Raw genomic sequence first — 16,727 nt, 5'->3', positions numbered from 1 at the left:
CTGTACTAAAAGTCGGCGACATAGAGACAGTCCTTACCCAACAACAGGTTCCCAGTCTGGACGAGTCGGTGGCAGTGGTCCCTAAGTTAACTTAAAAACCGAGTACAAAGGAAATAACAAAATCTAAAACCGGCACTAGGACTGGGAATACCCGAAAACGAATCAATTTTGGATCCCACCTGTGCGAAAACAAAAGGAGCTCAGAGAGAGAAATCGAGGGATAAGAAACGGGATTTTTTAATTTTCCTTTTTCCATGGCACTCTAGGGCACTCCGCTGAAGAGCGAGAGGTGGTTTCCACTCAGGACCACTCGGTGGTAGTTCCCACCCATTCGGTGGCCTGGGCCGTGGGAGCGGCGGACCAATCTTCCGTGGCGGGCTGAGCGCTCCAGTCTTCTGAGAAGAATAACATACAGGCATCAGTTCTGCTCCCCAAAAACCAATTCAACGTGCCACCCTAGTCCTCCCTCCCCACAGCTCCACCCTCCACAGCAAGTCGCTACGAATAACCCTAAACCGTACCAGTAGGGAACTGCTGAATGGGCACGGACGGCACCTGCACTCCCTCGGACCAGTCGGCCACCTCGGGCTGGGCGGCGGTGAACTCCGGGGCCGGCGCGGTCCATTCTCCCTGGAACTCCTCCTTGGTCACGGCCTTCTCGGCTGCTGCCTGTTCTTCCTTCTCGATCTGGAGAACGCAAGATAAACACAAAAGGAAGGGTCACTCGAGACGTCCAGTACGGCGGCCACGTTTATTGGGAGAAAACACGCTCCACGAGACACAAACGCTACGTTTCTGACGCTTCCGCAACGACGGTATTGACGGGGCACCGGCTGGAGAACCCCTGCTTCAAACAGAGGGACGCAAAAGAGACTCGATGGATATTTGGATGGATGGCTGTGACAGTTGTTCTGAATGTCACCATGGTGAGCGCTGCCTAAGGTGACAAGCTAGGTGGAAGAGGGAATTCCAGGTGGGAAGAAGGGTGCAAGTAAGGGGGAAGCACGGAGATCAGTTTGAGTGGACCCAAGAGGGCTAGCTGGGGTGTAGTGGGGAAAACAGGGTGGATAAGAAGGGCTGGACACTTGCTTGAGGCCAAAAGGAACGTATAACCAGTGAAGGATCAAGTCGGGAGGTGATAATGATAATGATAATGGTATTTGTTAAGCGCTTACTACGTGCAAAGCACTGCTCTAAGAGCTGGGGAGGTTCCAAGGTGAGCAGGTTGTCCCACGGGGGGCTCACAGTCTTCACCTCCATTTTACAGATGAGGTAACAGAGAAGTCACACGGCTGACAGTTGGCGGAGCCAGGATTTGAACCCATGACACCTGACGCCGAAGTCCACTGTGCCACGCTGCTTCTCAGCGTGATGCTTTAGAAACGTTCTAGGTGGCAAAGTGGGCTGGAGGCAGGGGGATCGGTGGAGGCATTTGGGATAGGAGTGATCGGACCAGGTGGTGGTTGTCATCTGCACGGAGTGGAAACTCCACCACAACGCTCCCCACTTCGCTTACCTCCTCGGGATCCCTGTAGAAGTAGAGATCCGGCATGACCTCCCACGGGTGCTCGCGGGAGATTGTGCCGCGCATGCGCAGGACTTCACGGGCCAGCATCCACCACATCAGACCGACGGAGTGGGCCCCCTAAACGGGAAGATAAAAGGGCGATTCATTGCAAGCGCAAGGCTCTCTCCTTTCCTCACGCTGGCATCAATTACGTTTACTGAGCGCTTACTCTGTGCACAGCACTATAATAATCACCTGGGAGAATACAAGAGTCGATAGACCAACTCCCTGTCCACAAGGTCACGTCTAAAGCGGGAAAAAGACATTAGGTAAGCAGAACTGTAATAATCACTTGGGAGAACACAAGAGTCGATAGACCAATTCCCTGTCCACAAGGTCACGTCTAAAGGGGGAAACAGACATTAGGTAAGAAGCACTGTAATAATCACTTGGGAGAATACGAGAGTCGATAGACCAACTCCCTGCCCACAACGTCACGTCTAGAGGGGGAAACAGACATTAGGTAAGCAGCACTGTAATAATCACTTGGGAGAATACAAGAGTCGATAGACCAACTCCCTGCCCAAGGTCACGTCTAGAGGGGGAAACAGACATTAGGTAAGCAGCACTGTAATAATCACTTGGGAGAATACAAGAGTCGATAGACCAACTCCCTGCCCACAGGGTCACGTCTAGAGGGGGAAACAGACATTAGGCAAGTGCCATGGGGTTGAGGGAATAAAGGGTGCAAATCCAAGCGGAAAGGCAACAGAAGGGAGTGGGAGGAAAAGAAATGAGGGCTTACTCAGGGAAGGCCCAGAATTAAGGTACAGCACCTCCTTCAGCTTCAGCATTCCTCACAGCTCCTTAATTACCAGTTTTCATTAGGCATTGAGGCTTTTTAAAGAAAATCTGTAGCAAATACGCCTACTGTAATTCACTCACGGGGGCAAAAAGGCCGACCGCGTTGCCCTATCACACCCCGACTGCGGTAGTTCGATGGCCGGACACCGGCCTCAGCTCTAAACGTTCCCAGTCACGCTCCCGACGCTCTCCCCCGCCGGGAAGCCCACACACCTTGTTGTTGCACGGGATGGCGATGTCCACGTAGCGCAGGGGGGAGTCCGTGTTGCACAGGGCGATGGTGGGGAGGTTGACGTAGGAGGCCTCCGTCAGAGGCTGGTGGTCGGCCCGGGGGTCCGTCACCACCAAGAGGCGCGGCTCCCGGAAGGCCGCCTGGATCTGGTTGGTGAAGGTGCCCGGGGTGAAGCGCCCGGCGATGGGGGTGGCGCCGGTGGCCGCGGCGAATTTCAGCACGGCGCGCTGAGGGGGGGATTGACCGTTACAAGGAGGGGAAGGCGGCGCAGAGACAAAAAAACCAGACACGCTTCCTTTCAGTTGACAGAGCCTGAAACCAATTAAGAAAGGACGAAAAAGTGGAAGGAATGGGGGGGGGGGGTGGGGGGACGGAAGCCTATGCTTAACGTGTGCCGCCCCAGGCCCAACCGTGCAAACACCTCTACGCAGGGGGACAACGGGAAAAGCAGCAGGGCCTAGTGGAGCCAGGAAGACCTGAGTTCTAATCAATCGTATTTACTGAGCGCTTACTGTGTGCAGAGCACTGTACTAAGCGCTTGGGAAGTACAAATTGGCAATATATAGAGACAGTCCCTACCCAACAGTGGGCTCACTCCCAGCTCCACCTGAATCTGCCGTGTGACTTCGGGCAAGTCACTTAACTTCTTGTGCAGAGAGGCTCCAAGTGGCCCATCCTTCACCTGTTGCCCCTCACGCACCCCGAGCTCGAGGCCTGCCAGCTGTCCTGCTCCCATGGAGGGCTGGGCTTCCCAGGCTGGACAGCTGTCCCAACCCAACCAATCCTCCCTTTTCATTCCCTGTTTTCAAAGTCCCAACCCAACCAATCCTCCTTCTCACTCCCCCGTTTTCCAAGTCCTCACAGGGCACCGCGAGTTTAAAAGTCTTGTGGCAGATGTTACCATCAAACTCCACTCATCGGACCACAAAGGCCCTTGTGGCGTTAGCGAAAAAACCCGCCGCCCTTCGCTGTAGCACACAACCTACACTCGGTAGCTCATCGGCCGGTAACCGGCCTCAGCTCCAAGCTCTAACGGTGTGCAGACTGTCCGACTGTCCCGCGTTAATCCGGTAACTCCGCTTTCTACGGCGACTTCGGCAGCAGGTTTCCTTACTCCACCCGGCGCGGCAGGGAGTTTACCACGCACCGGCCCGGACTTGAGAACCCAAACACGACCAACCCGCTGCTGACTGAAATTATCCACATTCGTTCATTCAATCGTATTTATTGAGCGCTTCCTGTGTGCAGAGCACTGTACTAAGCGCTTGGGAAGTCCAAGTCGGCAACAGAGAGAGACGGTCCCTACCCAACAACGGGCTCACAGTCTAGAAGGGGGAGACGGACAACAGAACAGAACACGTGGACAGGTGTCAAGTCACCAGAATCAATAAAAATAAAGCTAGATGTCCTGCCCGAGGAGAAACTCTCCTTGCCAAAAGACTCTAAGCTCCCATATATACATATCTATATCTATATCTATCTATATCTATATATCTATATCTATATATCCATATATCTATATCTATATATATATCTCTATATATATATAGATAGATATATATATCTCTCTCTATATATATAGAGATATATATATCTCTCTCTATATATATAGATACATATATATATATCTCTCTCTATATATATAGATATATATCTATATATCTATATCTATATCTATATATATATACACACACCTTGTACCACAGCCTACATACTATGTAGGGGCGAGAATAGGTATTCAATCCCCCTTTTAGAGTTGAGGAAATAGAGGCAGAGAAGAGATCAATGACTTACCCAAGGTCTTTCAGCAGCCAAGTGGCTGAGCCAGAATTAGGACCCCAGTTCATTCAGTCGTATTTATTAATTTATTATCAATTAATTTATTAATAACACCACATCCCGAGGGCTGAGCCAAGCCCTGGCCCAGAGCAGCGCGGCCACCCCCACCTCTTTCCCCCACCCCCGGCCAGGTGAGCACCAGGCAACAAGGCCCAGGGGACCATCCTCCTCTTGGGCCGCCCCCCGCTCCAGGACGAGGGACGACGCGGGGACTTAGGGGTCAAACCTTCACGACTCTTATCCCACCAGGGCACTTACCTGCCCGGTGTTCCTAGAAGAGATGACACTGACGTCGGCGGGGTTTTCAATGGCAACGATAGCCCGGGCGGCCAGCACAAGCTTCTCCCACGTCCTCTTCAGATTTATGATGTAGATCCCTTAACGGACAGGAGAAATCACTGACGGCCCACCCAACGTACGGGCCGGGCAGCCCCTCCTAAAAGCCGGGAGCATGTGGCAGCGAGTACTATCAAACCCCAGTCACAGAGGCAAGCTCTCCTGGTGTTAGCGAAAATCCTGCCCGTTTTACTGTGGCACACTTCCGACACTCATGAGTTCATAGGCCCAGAACCGGCCTCAACTCTGAGCTTTAATAGTGTGCGGGACTCAAACACAAGAAGAAACATTTCCTTTCAATCACCCCTCCTTTTGTGCTCTAGTTTACCCATCACAACCATCATTAAACATAGGCATCAGGAAGGTGGGGGGGCCGGGGAGAAAGAGAGGACGACAAAACACTGAAATGAACTACCAGGGGAAGTTGGAGGTCTTCTAAGAAGGGGAAGGACAGAATGGTCAACCATCTACCCGGGGCGGTTTAGTTATTCACCTGCCTGAGGGCAGGGAGTTCCAGGTCCCTCCCAGCTCTGGGACGCTAGATTTCTTTCTGGCTTATGTCACACATTGCCTGCTACTCTGGTATATACTGTTGGCCGGGGTCTTGGGTATTTCATAAAGTGCCTGAAATAGACAGAAAAACCTGCTTCAGGAAATTTCAGAGTACAGAGAAGCACTCACTGAACTAAAATCCCCAAGGGAGAAACTGGACAGTGCTCGGCACATAGTCGGCGCTTAATAAATGCCATTATGATGAGAAAGCGGGCCTTAATTCTCAAAACAGTCTGCCCAGTATTTATCACTTTATCCGATCACTTAAGAGATACTAAACTGACCGTGGACTTTTAAATTGAGTAGAATTCAAAGTTTTTGGAAAATGGCTCCATTCAATTAAACACCAAATGGATTTAGTACCCCTCCCTTACTCAATTCTGGCCATGTGGCATACATAAAGAGTATCAAGCCCTAACTAGCCCCGGGACTTATACACATCAGAGATTAAATTAATCCAGGCTGTAACTGTGGGCATGTTTACCAGCGGTTATACATGTTGCACTCCCAAGCGCTAGTACAGTGCTCTGCACAGAGTAAGCACTCAAATACGATGTCAATCCAGAATTAACCCTTCTGACTGCAACTTTCCAAAGACCTAAGTGCGGTTTAGCCCCTATATGGATTGATGCTAACAGCATTTGGTCCCTAACTGGCCGACACTTAGCTGCAAGCCAGATGCAATTGGCATTTAAACGAGGGAAGCATCAACGCTCAAGGCACTTTGAAGACTCACCATCACTCTTCCTCTTGTAAATATACTGTTCCATCTGGAAGTCAAGGTTGGTGCCACCCAAGTGGGTTCCTGCGGCGAGAAATTTGAGGACATCCTCCTCCTTCATCTGCAGGACATCGAGGCCTCCGGACATCGTGAAAGTTTCCCTTGAAAGTTACGACGGGAACCTGGAAGGGTAAGGTAAGTCACGTTGGTGCGCCACATCCTATGTGCTCCCGGTGAAATCACTAGCAGTGCAAGGCACCGTTATTTTCGTCCCATCAACGTAGTCGATTAGTCACAAAACACTGTACTAAGCACCGGGGGGTATGAATGGTGGGAACAATCCCCGCCCCGAGGACCTTAAACTGAGCCTTAAATCTTGCGTGAAACAAGGATGGGCCAACTTGCCTCTTTTTGCATCCATTTCTGATAGGGCATCTTTAAACAGATAAATTGACAAGTCACCCAACTTCTCTGTGCCCTCACCTGTAAAATGGGGATCGAATACCCGCTCTCCCTCCTACTTAGACTGTGACCTCCCACCACGTGACACCTGATTATCTTGCATCTATCTCAGCTTCAGTACAGTAAGCTTGGCACTTAGTAAACGATCAACAAAGCGCAATTATTATTCCTGTTAACTGAAGTGGGGTGCTCTTCTCAGGGTACCCCGCAAGGTAAATGATAAATCGGGGATTCCCTCTCCCACCTGGAGTTGGAAACCGCTATCAATCCAGGTGAAGCAGTTTGGCCAGGTGGAAAGAGCCTGGGGACCTGATATTTAATCCAGGCTCTGCCACTTGCCTGCTGTCCTTTGGACTGTAAGTTCGTTGTGGGCAGGGATTGTACCAGTTTAATAATAATAATAATAATAATAATAATAATAATAATAATAACAAGTGCTTAGAACAGTGCTTTGCACATAGCACATAGTAAGCGCTTAACAAATGCCAATTATTATTATTATTATAATGATGGCATTTGTTAAGCGCTTACTATGTGCAAAGCACTGTTCTAAGCGCTGGGGGGATACAATGTGATCAAGTTGTCCCACGTAGGGCTCACAGTCTTAATCCCCATTTTTACAGATGAGGCAACTGAGGCTCAGAGAAGTTAAGTGACTTGCCCAAGGTCACACAGCAGACTTGGGGTGGTGTTGTACTGTCCTCTCCCAAGAGCTTAGTACAAAGTTCTGTACACAGTAGACGGACAATAAATACAAATGAATGAATGCTGTGTGACCTTGGATAAGTCACTTCTCTGTGCCTCAGTTTCCTCATCTGCGAAACGGAGATTAAGTCTGTCCAACCCGATTCACTTGTACCCACCACATGGCCTGGCACCCAGTGATGATGACATCTGTTGAGTGCTTATTATGTGCCAGGCCCTATATTAAGCGCTACAGTGGACACACTCTAGTAATGGTATTTGTTAAGCACTTACTATGTGCCAAGCAATGAGGGAGACGCAAGGTCATCAGCTTGTCCCACGTGGGGCTCACAGTCTTAATCCCCATTTTACAGATGAGGGAACTGAGGCACAGAAGTTAAGGGACTTGCCCAAGGTCACACAGCAAACAAGTGGCAGAGTCAGCATTAGAATCTACGACCTCTGACTCCCAAGCCCGGGCTCTCTCCACTGAGCCATGCTGCTTCGCTTTGCACATAATAAGCGTTTAATAAATGCCATTATCATCATTATTCTCAAATCGAGCTGGACCAAGGCCCCTGCCCTATGTGGGGCTCCCAGTCTCAAGCCCCATCTTACAAATGATGTACCCAAGGCCCAGATAAGTGACTCGTCCAAGATAATAATAATAATCATATTTGTTAAGCACTTACTATGTGCAAAGCACTGTTCTAAGCACTGGGGAGGTTACAAGGTGACGACTGTCCCACGGGGGACTCACAGCCTTAATCCCCATTTTACAGGTGAGGGAACTGAGGCACAGAAAAGTGACTTGCCCAGTCACACAGCTGGCAATTGGCAGAGCCGGGATTAGAACCCATGACCTCTGACTCCCGAGCCCATGCTCTTTACATCACAGTGTGGCTTTGCGGCAATAACCTGGGTTTGGGTGCCGGAGGTCTTGGGTTCTAATTCCAGCTCCGCCACTTAACGGCTGTGACCTTGGGCAAGTCACTTCACTTCTCTGTGCCTCAGTTCCCTCATCTGTAAAATGGGGACGAAGACTGAGAGCCCCCTGTGGGACAACCTGATCACCCTGTATCGTCCCTAGCGCTTAACATATGCCACCATTATTATTATTAGTGCTTACCGCGTGCCTGGTACTGTACTAGACACTGGAGTGGATACAAGCGAACTGGATCAGACACAGTCCCCATCTGACATGGAGCTCTGAGTCTGTAAAATGGGGAGGAAGCCTGGGAGCCCCACAGAGGACAACCTGATCACTTTGTATTCATTCAATCATATTTGAGCAATTACTGTGTGCACAGCACTTTACTAAGCGCTTGGGAAGTCCAAGATGGCAACATATACAGACAGGTCTCTACAAAACAAATTAACAAGATAAAATAAATAGAATATGTACAAATAAAATAAATGGAGTAATAAATATGTACAAACATATATACATGTGCTGTGGGGAGGGGAAGGAGGTAAGGCGGGGGGATGGGATCCCGGGGATTCACTCATTCAATCATATTTGAGCACTTACTGTATGCAGAGAACTGTACTGTACAAATATGCACACATATACATACACACAAACGTACATGTTTATGCATATACATAAACAAACATACATGTTTACACACAAATATACATGTATGCAGGTGCCGTGGGGAGGGAAAGGAAGTTGGGGGGGGGGGGGGGGAGAGGATCCTCCCCAGTGCTTAGAAGAGTGCTTTTTGCACATAGTAAGCGCTTAATACCATCATCATTATTGTTCTTCTCTAGGCCTCAGTGCCGTCATCTGTCAAATGGGGATGAAGACTGTGAGCCCCACGTGGGACAACCTGATTGCCCTGTCCCTTGGAGTCAGAGGTCATGAGTTCAACATATTTGTACAGATTTATTCTACTCATTTTATTTTGTTAATATGTTTTGTTTTGTTGTCTGTCTCCCCCTTCGAGACTGTGAGCCCGTTGTTGGGTAGGGACCGTCTCTAGATGTTGCCAACTTGGACTTCCCAAGTGCTCCGCACACAGTAAGCGCTCAATAAATACGACTGAATGAATGAATGAATCCCAGCTCCGCCAATTGTCCGCTGTGTGGCTTTGGGCAAGTCCCTTCACTGTGCCTCAGTGACCTCACCTGGAAAATGGGGATTAAGACTTTAAGCCCCCCGTGGGACAAGTTGCTGATTACCTTGTAACCTCCCCAGCGTTTAGAACGGTGCTTGGCACAAAGTAAGCGCTTAAGAAATGCCATCATTATTATTATTATTAGAACAGTGCTTGGCACATAGTAAGCGCTTAAGAAATGCCATCATTATTATTATTAGAACAGTGCTTGGCACATAGTAAGCGCTTAATAAATGCCATCATTATTATTATTAGAACAGTGCTTGGCACATAGCAAGCGCTTAATAAATGCCATCATTATTATTATTATAACAGTGCTTGGCACATAGTAAGCGCTTAAGAAATACCATCATTGTTATTATTATTAGAACAGTGCTTGGCACATAGTAAGTGCCTTATAAATGCCATCAGTATTATTAGAACAGCAGTTGGCACATAGTAGGCGCTTAACAAATACCATCATTATTATTATTATTAGAACAGTGCTTGGCACATGGTAAGTGCTTAATAAATGCCATCATTGTTATTATTATTAGAACAGTGCTTGGCATATAGTAAGCGCTTTATAAATGCTATCATTATTATTAGAACAGCGGTTGGCACATAGTAGGCGCTTAACAAATACCATCATTATTATTATTAGAACAGTGCTTGGCACATAGTAAGCGCTTAATAAATGCCATCATTATCATTATTAGAACAGTGCTTGGCACAAAGCAAGCGCTTAATAAATGCAGTCATCATTATTATTATTAGAACAGTGCTTGGCACATAGTAAGCGCTTAATAAATGCCATCATTATTATTAGAACAGTGCTTGGCACATAGTAAGCGCTTAATAAATGCCATCATTATTATTATTATTAGAACAGTGCTTGGCACCTAGTAAGCACTTAATAAATGCCATCATTATTGTTAGTATTAGAACTGCTTGGCACACAGTAAGCGCTTAATAAATGCCATCATTGTTATTATTATTAGAACAGTACTTGGCATATAGTAAGCGCTTTATAAATGTCATCATTATTAGAACAGCGGTTGGCACATAGTAGGCGCTTAACAAATACCATCATTATTATTATTATTAGAACAGTGCTTGGCACACAGTAAGCGCTTAGTAAATGCCATAGTTGTTATTATTATCAGAACAGTGATTGGCATATAGTGAGTGCTTTATAAAAGCCATCATTATAACAGTGGCTGGCACATAGTAGGCGCTGAACACATACCATTATCACATCCCAGGCAAGTGGGAGAGGCGGGATTAGCACCCACGACCCGCCTCCCAAGCCCGTGCTCCATGTTTCTGTTTCTGAAATAAGGGCCAAGGACCAGTTTTGACGAGGGGGAAGGAGAACGAGGAAGGTGACCCTTAGGCCCAAGGCGCCATTTTCCCTCCTCGAGCAGGGCCTGGTACTCTCTCCCCAGGCGCATCTGCGCACGCGCAGAGCACGGACGTGCGCCGCCGCGTGCGCCCAATTCCACGCGTGCGCAGTACTGTCCGGGAAGCGTGCGTCCCCTTCCACGCGTGCGCAGTACAAACCGGGGGGGGCTCGCGCCTGTCTCTCCCCCCCCCCCCTCCACGCATGCGCACTCCGGCCGGGGCGCTCCCCGAAGCCGCGCCGTACCGCCGCCGCGTGCGCCGGACAAACCGGGGCAAGTGCGTCCCCTTCCACGCGTGCGCAGTACAATCCGGGGCAAGTGCGTCCCCGGCCTGCCGCCTTCTACGCTGTGAGCCCACTGTTGGGTAGGGGCCGTCTCTATACGTTGCCAACTTGTAGTTACCAAACGCTTAATACAGTGCTCTGCACACAGTAAGCGTTCAGTAAATACGATTGAATGAACGAATGCCAACGCGTGCGCCCGCTTCCACACGTGCGTCCCCTCCCACGCGTGCGCAGTACGAACCGGGGCGCGCTTGTGCCCCTTTACACGCGTGCGCAGTACAAACCGGGGCGCGCGCGCCTCCTTCTACGCGTGCGCAGTACAAACTGGGCACGTGCGTCCCCTTCCACCCGTGCGCACTACAAAGCGGGAAGCACGTGTCCCTTTCCATTGGTGCGCCGTACAAAGCGGGGCGCGTGCGTCCCCTTCCATGCGTGCAGTCCTGGCCGGGGAGCTCCCCGAAGCCACCCCCTTCTAGACTGTGAGCCCACTGTTGGGTAGGGGCCGTCTCTATACGTGGCCAACTCGTAGGTACCAAGCGCTTAGTACAGTGCTCTGCACACAGTAACCGCTCAGCACACAACGGGGCAATCGCGTCCCCTTCTACGCGTGCGCAAAACAATCCGGGGTCCGTGCGTCTCCTTCCACTTGTGCGCAGTACAAACCGGGGCGCGCTCGCGTCCCCTTCCACGTGTACGCAGTTCAAAGCAGGGAGCGTGCGTGCCCTTCCACGCGTGCAGTCCTGGCCGGGGCGCTCCCCGAAGCCTCCCCCTTCTAGACTGTAAGCCCACTGTTGGGTAGGGGCCGTCTCTATATGTTGCCAGCTTGTACTTCCCAAGCAATTAGTACAGTGCTCCGCACACAGTAGGTGCTCAGTAAGTGCGATTGAATGAAAGAATGCCGCCGCGTGCACCCGCTTCCACACGTGCACAGTACGCACAGGAGCAATCGCGTCCCCTTTCACGCGTGCGCAGTACAAACCGCGGCCTGTTCGTCTCCTTCCACGCGTGCGCAGTACAAGCCGGAGCTCGCGCTTCTCCTTCAACGCGTGCGCAGTACAAACTGAGACACGTGCGCCCGCTTTTACGCGTGCGCAGTTCGAAGCAGGGAGCGCGCGCCGCCTTTCACGCGTGCGCAGTACAAACCGGGGCGCTCTCGCACTCCTTCCACGCGTGCGTAGTTCAAAGCGGGGAGAGCGCGCGTCCCCTTCCACGCGTGCGCAGTCCTGGCCGGGGCGCTCCCCGAAGCCGCCCCGGCCTGCCGCCTTCTAGACTGTGAGCCCACTGTTGGGTAGGGACCAACCCTCTATGTTGCCACCTTGTACTTCCCAAGCGCTTAGTACAGTGCTCCGCACAGTAAGCGTTCAGTAAATTTGATTGAATGAACTGATGACGCCGCGTGCACCCGCTCCCACACGTGCACAGTACACACCTGGGCAATCGCGTCCCCTTCCACGCGTGCGCAGTACAAACCGGGGGGGGCCGTGCGTCTCCTTCCACGCGTGCGCAGTACAGGCCTGGGCGCGCGCGCCGTACAAACTGAGACACGTGCGTCCGCTTCCACTCGTGCGCAGCTCGAAGCGGGGAGCGCGCGCCACCTTCCACGCGTGCGCAATAGAAGGCGGGGCTAGCGCGCCTCCTACGCGTGCGCAGTTCAAATTGGGGAGCGCGCGCGCGCGTCCCCTTCCACGCGTGCGCAGTCCTGGCCGGGGCCCCGGCCTGCCGCCTTCTACACTGTGAGCCCACTGTTGGGTAGGGACCAACCCTCTATGTTGCCACCTTGTACTTCCCAAGCGCTTAGTACAGTGCTCCGCACAGTAAGCGTTCAGTAAATTTGATTGAATGAACGAATGCCGCCGCGTGCACCTGCTTCCACACGTGCACAGTACAAACCGGGGACCGTGCGTCTCCCTCCACGCGTGCGCAGTACAACCCTGGGACCGTGAGTCTCCTTCCACGCGTGCGCAGTGCAGGCCGCAGCGCCCGCGCGCCTCCTTCTACGCGTGCGCAGTACAAACTAAGACCCGTGCGTCCGCTTCCACGCGTGCGCAGTTCGGAGCGGGGAGCGCGCGCCACCTTTCACGCGTGCGCAGTTCAAAGCGGGGAGAGCGCGTCCCCTTCCACGCGTGCGCAGTTCAAAGCGGGGAGAGCGCGCGTCCCTTCCACGCGTGCGCAGGCCGGGCCGGGGCGCTGCCCGAAGCCTTGCCGGCCTGCAGCCGGGCCTGTCGGCGTCGGATCCCCCGCGTTGCTGCTGCTGCTGCTGCTTTGGCCGCCGCCGCCCCCCGCCCCGACTCACCGGCTACGACGCCGTATGGACGCCACGGTGGGTATCGCGGAAAGAGGCCGGGCCCGCGGAAGTGACGTCCCTTTATAGCCCCGCGCCAGCCAATGGCCGCCGCGGCCCGGGCCGAGGGGGCGGGGCTTCCGCCGGCGCCGCGGAAGTGACGTCGCTTTATAGCCCCGCGCCAGCCAATGGCAGCCGCGTCCCGGGCCTAGGGGGCGGGGCTTCCGCCGGCGCCCGCCGCTCGGGCGCCCCCTGCCGGGCCGCCCCGAACCACCCCGCCCGACGGGTCTTCAGAAATTCATTCATTCATTCATTCATTCATTCATTCAATCGTATTTATTGAGCGCTTACTATGTGCAGAGCACTGTACTAAGCGCTTGGGAAGGACAAATTGGCAACACAGAGAGACAGTCCCCACCCAACAGTGGGCTCACAGTCTAAAAGGGGGAGACAAGACCAAAGATACTAACAAAATAAAATAAACAGAATAGATATGTACAAATAAAATAAATAAATAAATCATCATCATCATCAATCGTATTTATTGAGCGCTTACTATGTGCAGAGCACTGGACTAAGCGCTTGGGAAGTACAAATTGGCAACATCTAGAGACAGTCCCTACCCAACAGTGGGCTCACAGTCTAAAAGGGGGAGACAGAGAACAAAACCAAACATACTAACAAAATAAATAGAATAGATATGTACAAATAAAATAAATAAATAAATAGAGTAATAAATATGTACAAACATATATAATAATAATAATAATAATGGCATTTATTAAGCGCTTACTATGTGCAAAGCACTGTTCTAAGCGCTGGGGGGATACAAGGTCATGAGGTTGTCCCACGGGGGGCTCACAGCCTTCATCCCCATTTTACAGATGAGGGAACTGAGGCCCAGAGAAGCGAAGTGACTTGCCCAAAGTCACACAGCTGACAAGTGGCGGAGCCGGGATTTGAACCCACAACCTTTGACTCCAAAGCCCGGGCTCTTTTCCACTGAGCCACGCTGCTTCTCCTATAATGATAGCATTTATTAAGCGCTTACTGTGTGCCAAGCATTGTTCTAAGCGCTGGGGAGGTTACAAGGTGATCAGGCTGTCCCACGGGGGGCTCACAGGCTTTATCCCCATTTTACAGTTGAGGGAACTGAGGCCCAGAGAAGCTAAGTGACTTGCCCAAAGTCACACAGCTGACAAGTGGTGGAGCCGGGATTTGAACCTATGACCTCTGACTCCAAAGCCCGGGCTCTTTCCACTGAGCCACGCTGCTTCTCTAATATATATATATATATGTATATATGTATATACATATATATGTATATATGTATATATATGTATGTATATATGTACAGATATATGTATATATATGTATATATATATACATATATACATATATACAGGTCAGTCAATCGTGTTTATTGAGCGCTTACTGTGTGCAGGGCACTGTACTAAGCGCTTGGGAAGGACAAGTTGGCAACGTATAGAAACGGTCCCTACTCAGTTCCCTCATCTGTAAAATGGGGATGAAGACTGTGAGCCCCCCGTGGGACAACCTGATCACCTTGTAGCCTCCCCAGCGCTTAGAACAGTGCTTACCTCCTTCCCTTCCCCACTGCACCTGTATATATGTATATATGTTTGTACATATTTATTACTGTATTTATTATTTATTTTACTTGTACATATCTATTCTATTTATTTTATTTTGTTAGTATGCTTGGTTTTGTTGTCCGTCTCCCCCCTTTTAGACTGTGAGCCCACTGTTGGGTAGGGACCGTCTCTAGATGTTGCCAACTTGGACTTCCCAAGCGCTTAGTCCAGTGCTCTGCACACAGTAAGCGCTCAATAAATACGACTGATTGACTGATTGATATAGAGACAGTCCCTACCCAACAGTCATTCATCTGTAAAATGGGGATGAAGACTGTGAGCCCCCCCGTGGGACAACCTGATCACCTTGTCACCTCCCCAGCGCTTAGAACAGTGCCTTGCACATAGTAAGCGCTTAATAAATGCCATTATTATTATTATTATTATTATTATTATTGTTCATTCAGTCGTATTTATTGAGCGCTTACTGCGTGCGGAGCACTGTAATAAGCGCCTGGGAAGGACAAGTTGGCAACATATAGAAACGGTCCCTACCCAACAGTCATTCATTCATTCAATCGTATTTATTGAGCGCTTACTGTGTGCAGAGCACTGGACTAAGCGCTTGGGAAGGACAAGTTGGCAACATAGAGAGACGGTCCCTACCCAACATTCATTCATTCATTCAGTCGTATTTATTGAGCGCTTACTGTGTGCAGGGCACTGTACTAAGCGCTTGGGAAGGACAAGTTGGCAACATATAGAGATGGTCCCTACCCAACAGTCATTCATTCATTCATTCGTACTTATTGAGCGCCTACTGTGTGCGGAGCCCTGTACTAAGTGGCTAGAACAGGGCTCGGCACATAGTAAGCGCTTAACCAATGCCATTATTATTATCATTATGATGATGATGATGATGAGCCCAGCGTCTAGAACAGGGCTGGGCACATAGTAAGCGCTTAACCAATACCATGATGATGATGATGATGATGATGATGATGATGATGATCCCAGCGATTAGAACAGGGCTCAGCACATAGTAAGCGCTTAACCAGTACCGTGATGATTATTATTATGAGCCCAGCGGTTAGGACAGGGCTGGGCACATAGTAAGCACTTAGCCAATACCGTTATGATGATGATGATGATGAGGCCAGCGGTTAGAACAGGGCTCAGCACATAGTAAGTGCTTAACCAATGCCCAGCACTTATTACAGTGCTTTGCACATAGTAAGCGCTTAATAAATGCCATCGTTATTATTATTATTATTATTATTATTATTATTATTATTATTATTATTATTATTAGCCCAGCAGTTAGAACAGGGCTCGGCACATAGTAAGTGCTTAACCAGTATTATTATTATTATTATTATTATTATTATTATTATTATTAGCCCAGCAGTTAGAACAGGGCTGGGCACATAGTAAGCGCTCAACCAGTACCATGATGATGATGATGATGATAATGATGATGATGATGATGATGATGATGTGCCCAGCGGTTAGAACAGGGCTCGGCACATAGTAAGTGCTTAACCAATACTATTATTATTATTATTATTATTATTATTATTATTATTATCATTATTATGAGCCCAGCGTTTACAACGGGGCTCGGCACATAGTAAGCGCTTAACCGGTACTATTATTATTATTATTATTGTTATTATTGGAGCAGGGCTTGGCACATAGTAAGCGCTTAACCAATACCATTATTATTATTATTATTATTATTATTATTATGAGCCCATCGGTTAGAACAGGGCTCGGCACATAGTAAGCACTTGAGCAGTACTATTATTATTATTATTATTATTGTTATTATTATTATTATTATGAGCCCAGCGGTTAGAACAGGGCTC

General features: G+C 49.8%; 1 protein-coding gene and 2 non-coding genes across 4 annotated transcripts; all 3 read right to left on the bottom strand.

Moving 5' to 3' along the window:
• Nucleotides 1-213: 213 nt before the first annotated feature.
• On the bottom strand, nt 214-13,356 carry RPSA (ribosomal protein SA). Of its 2 annotated transcripts, none has more exons than XM_038761082.1 (7): nt 13,277-13,356; nt 6,067-6,233; nt 4,701-4,819; nt 2,585-2,830; nt 1,517-1,645; nt 522-687; nt 214-395 (listed from the first exon to the last, which is right to left on the bottom strand). In XM_038761082.1, exons 2-7 carry the CDS (start codon nt 6,197-6,199, stop codon nt 301-303), a joined length of 888 nt encoding a protein of 295 aa, XP_038617010.1. In that variant the 5' UTR covers nt 6,200-6,233; nt 13,277-13,356; the 3' UTR covers nt 214-300. The 2 variants fall into 2 exon arrangements, with proteins under 2 accessions (XP_038617010.1, XP_038617019.1); XM_038761091.1 differs by having other exon boundaries at nt 214-392.
• Nucleotides 3,487-3,647, bottom strand: LOC119924688. The gene has a single exon (XR_005449385.1). It is a non-coding gene; the product is annotated as a small nucleolar RNA SNORA62/SNORA6 family (small nucleolar RNA).
• On the bottom strand, nt 4,892-5,046 carry LOC119924686. The gene has a single exon (XR_005449383.1). It is a non-coding gene; the product is annotated as a small nucleolar RNA SNORA62/SNORA6 family (small nucleolar RNA).
• Nucleotides 13,357-16,727: the final 3,371 nt, after the last annotated feature.

Source organism: Tachyglossus aculeatus, chromosome 2, assembly GCF_015852505.1.
Source record: "Tachyglossus aculeatus isolate mTacAcu1 chromosome 2, mTacAcu1.pri, whole genome shotgun sequence".
Classification (NCBI taxonomy): Eukaryota; Metazoa; Chordata; class Mammalia; order Monotremata; family Tachyglossidae; genus Tachyglossus; species Tachyglossus aculeatus.
This window is presented reverse-complemented; position numbering and strand designations above follow the sequence as displayed.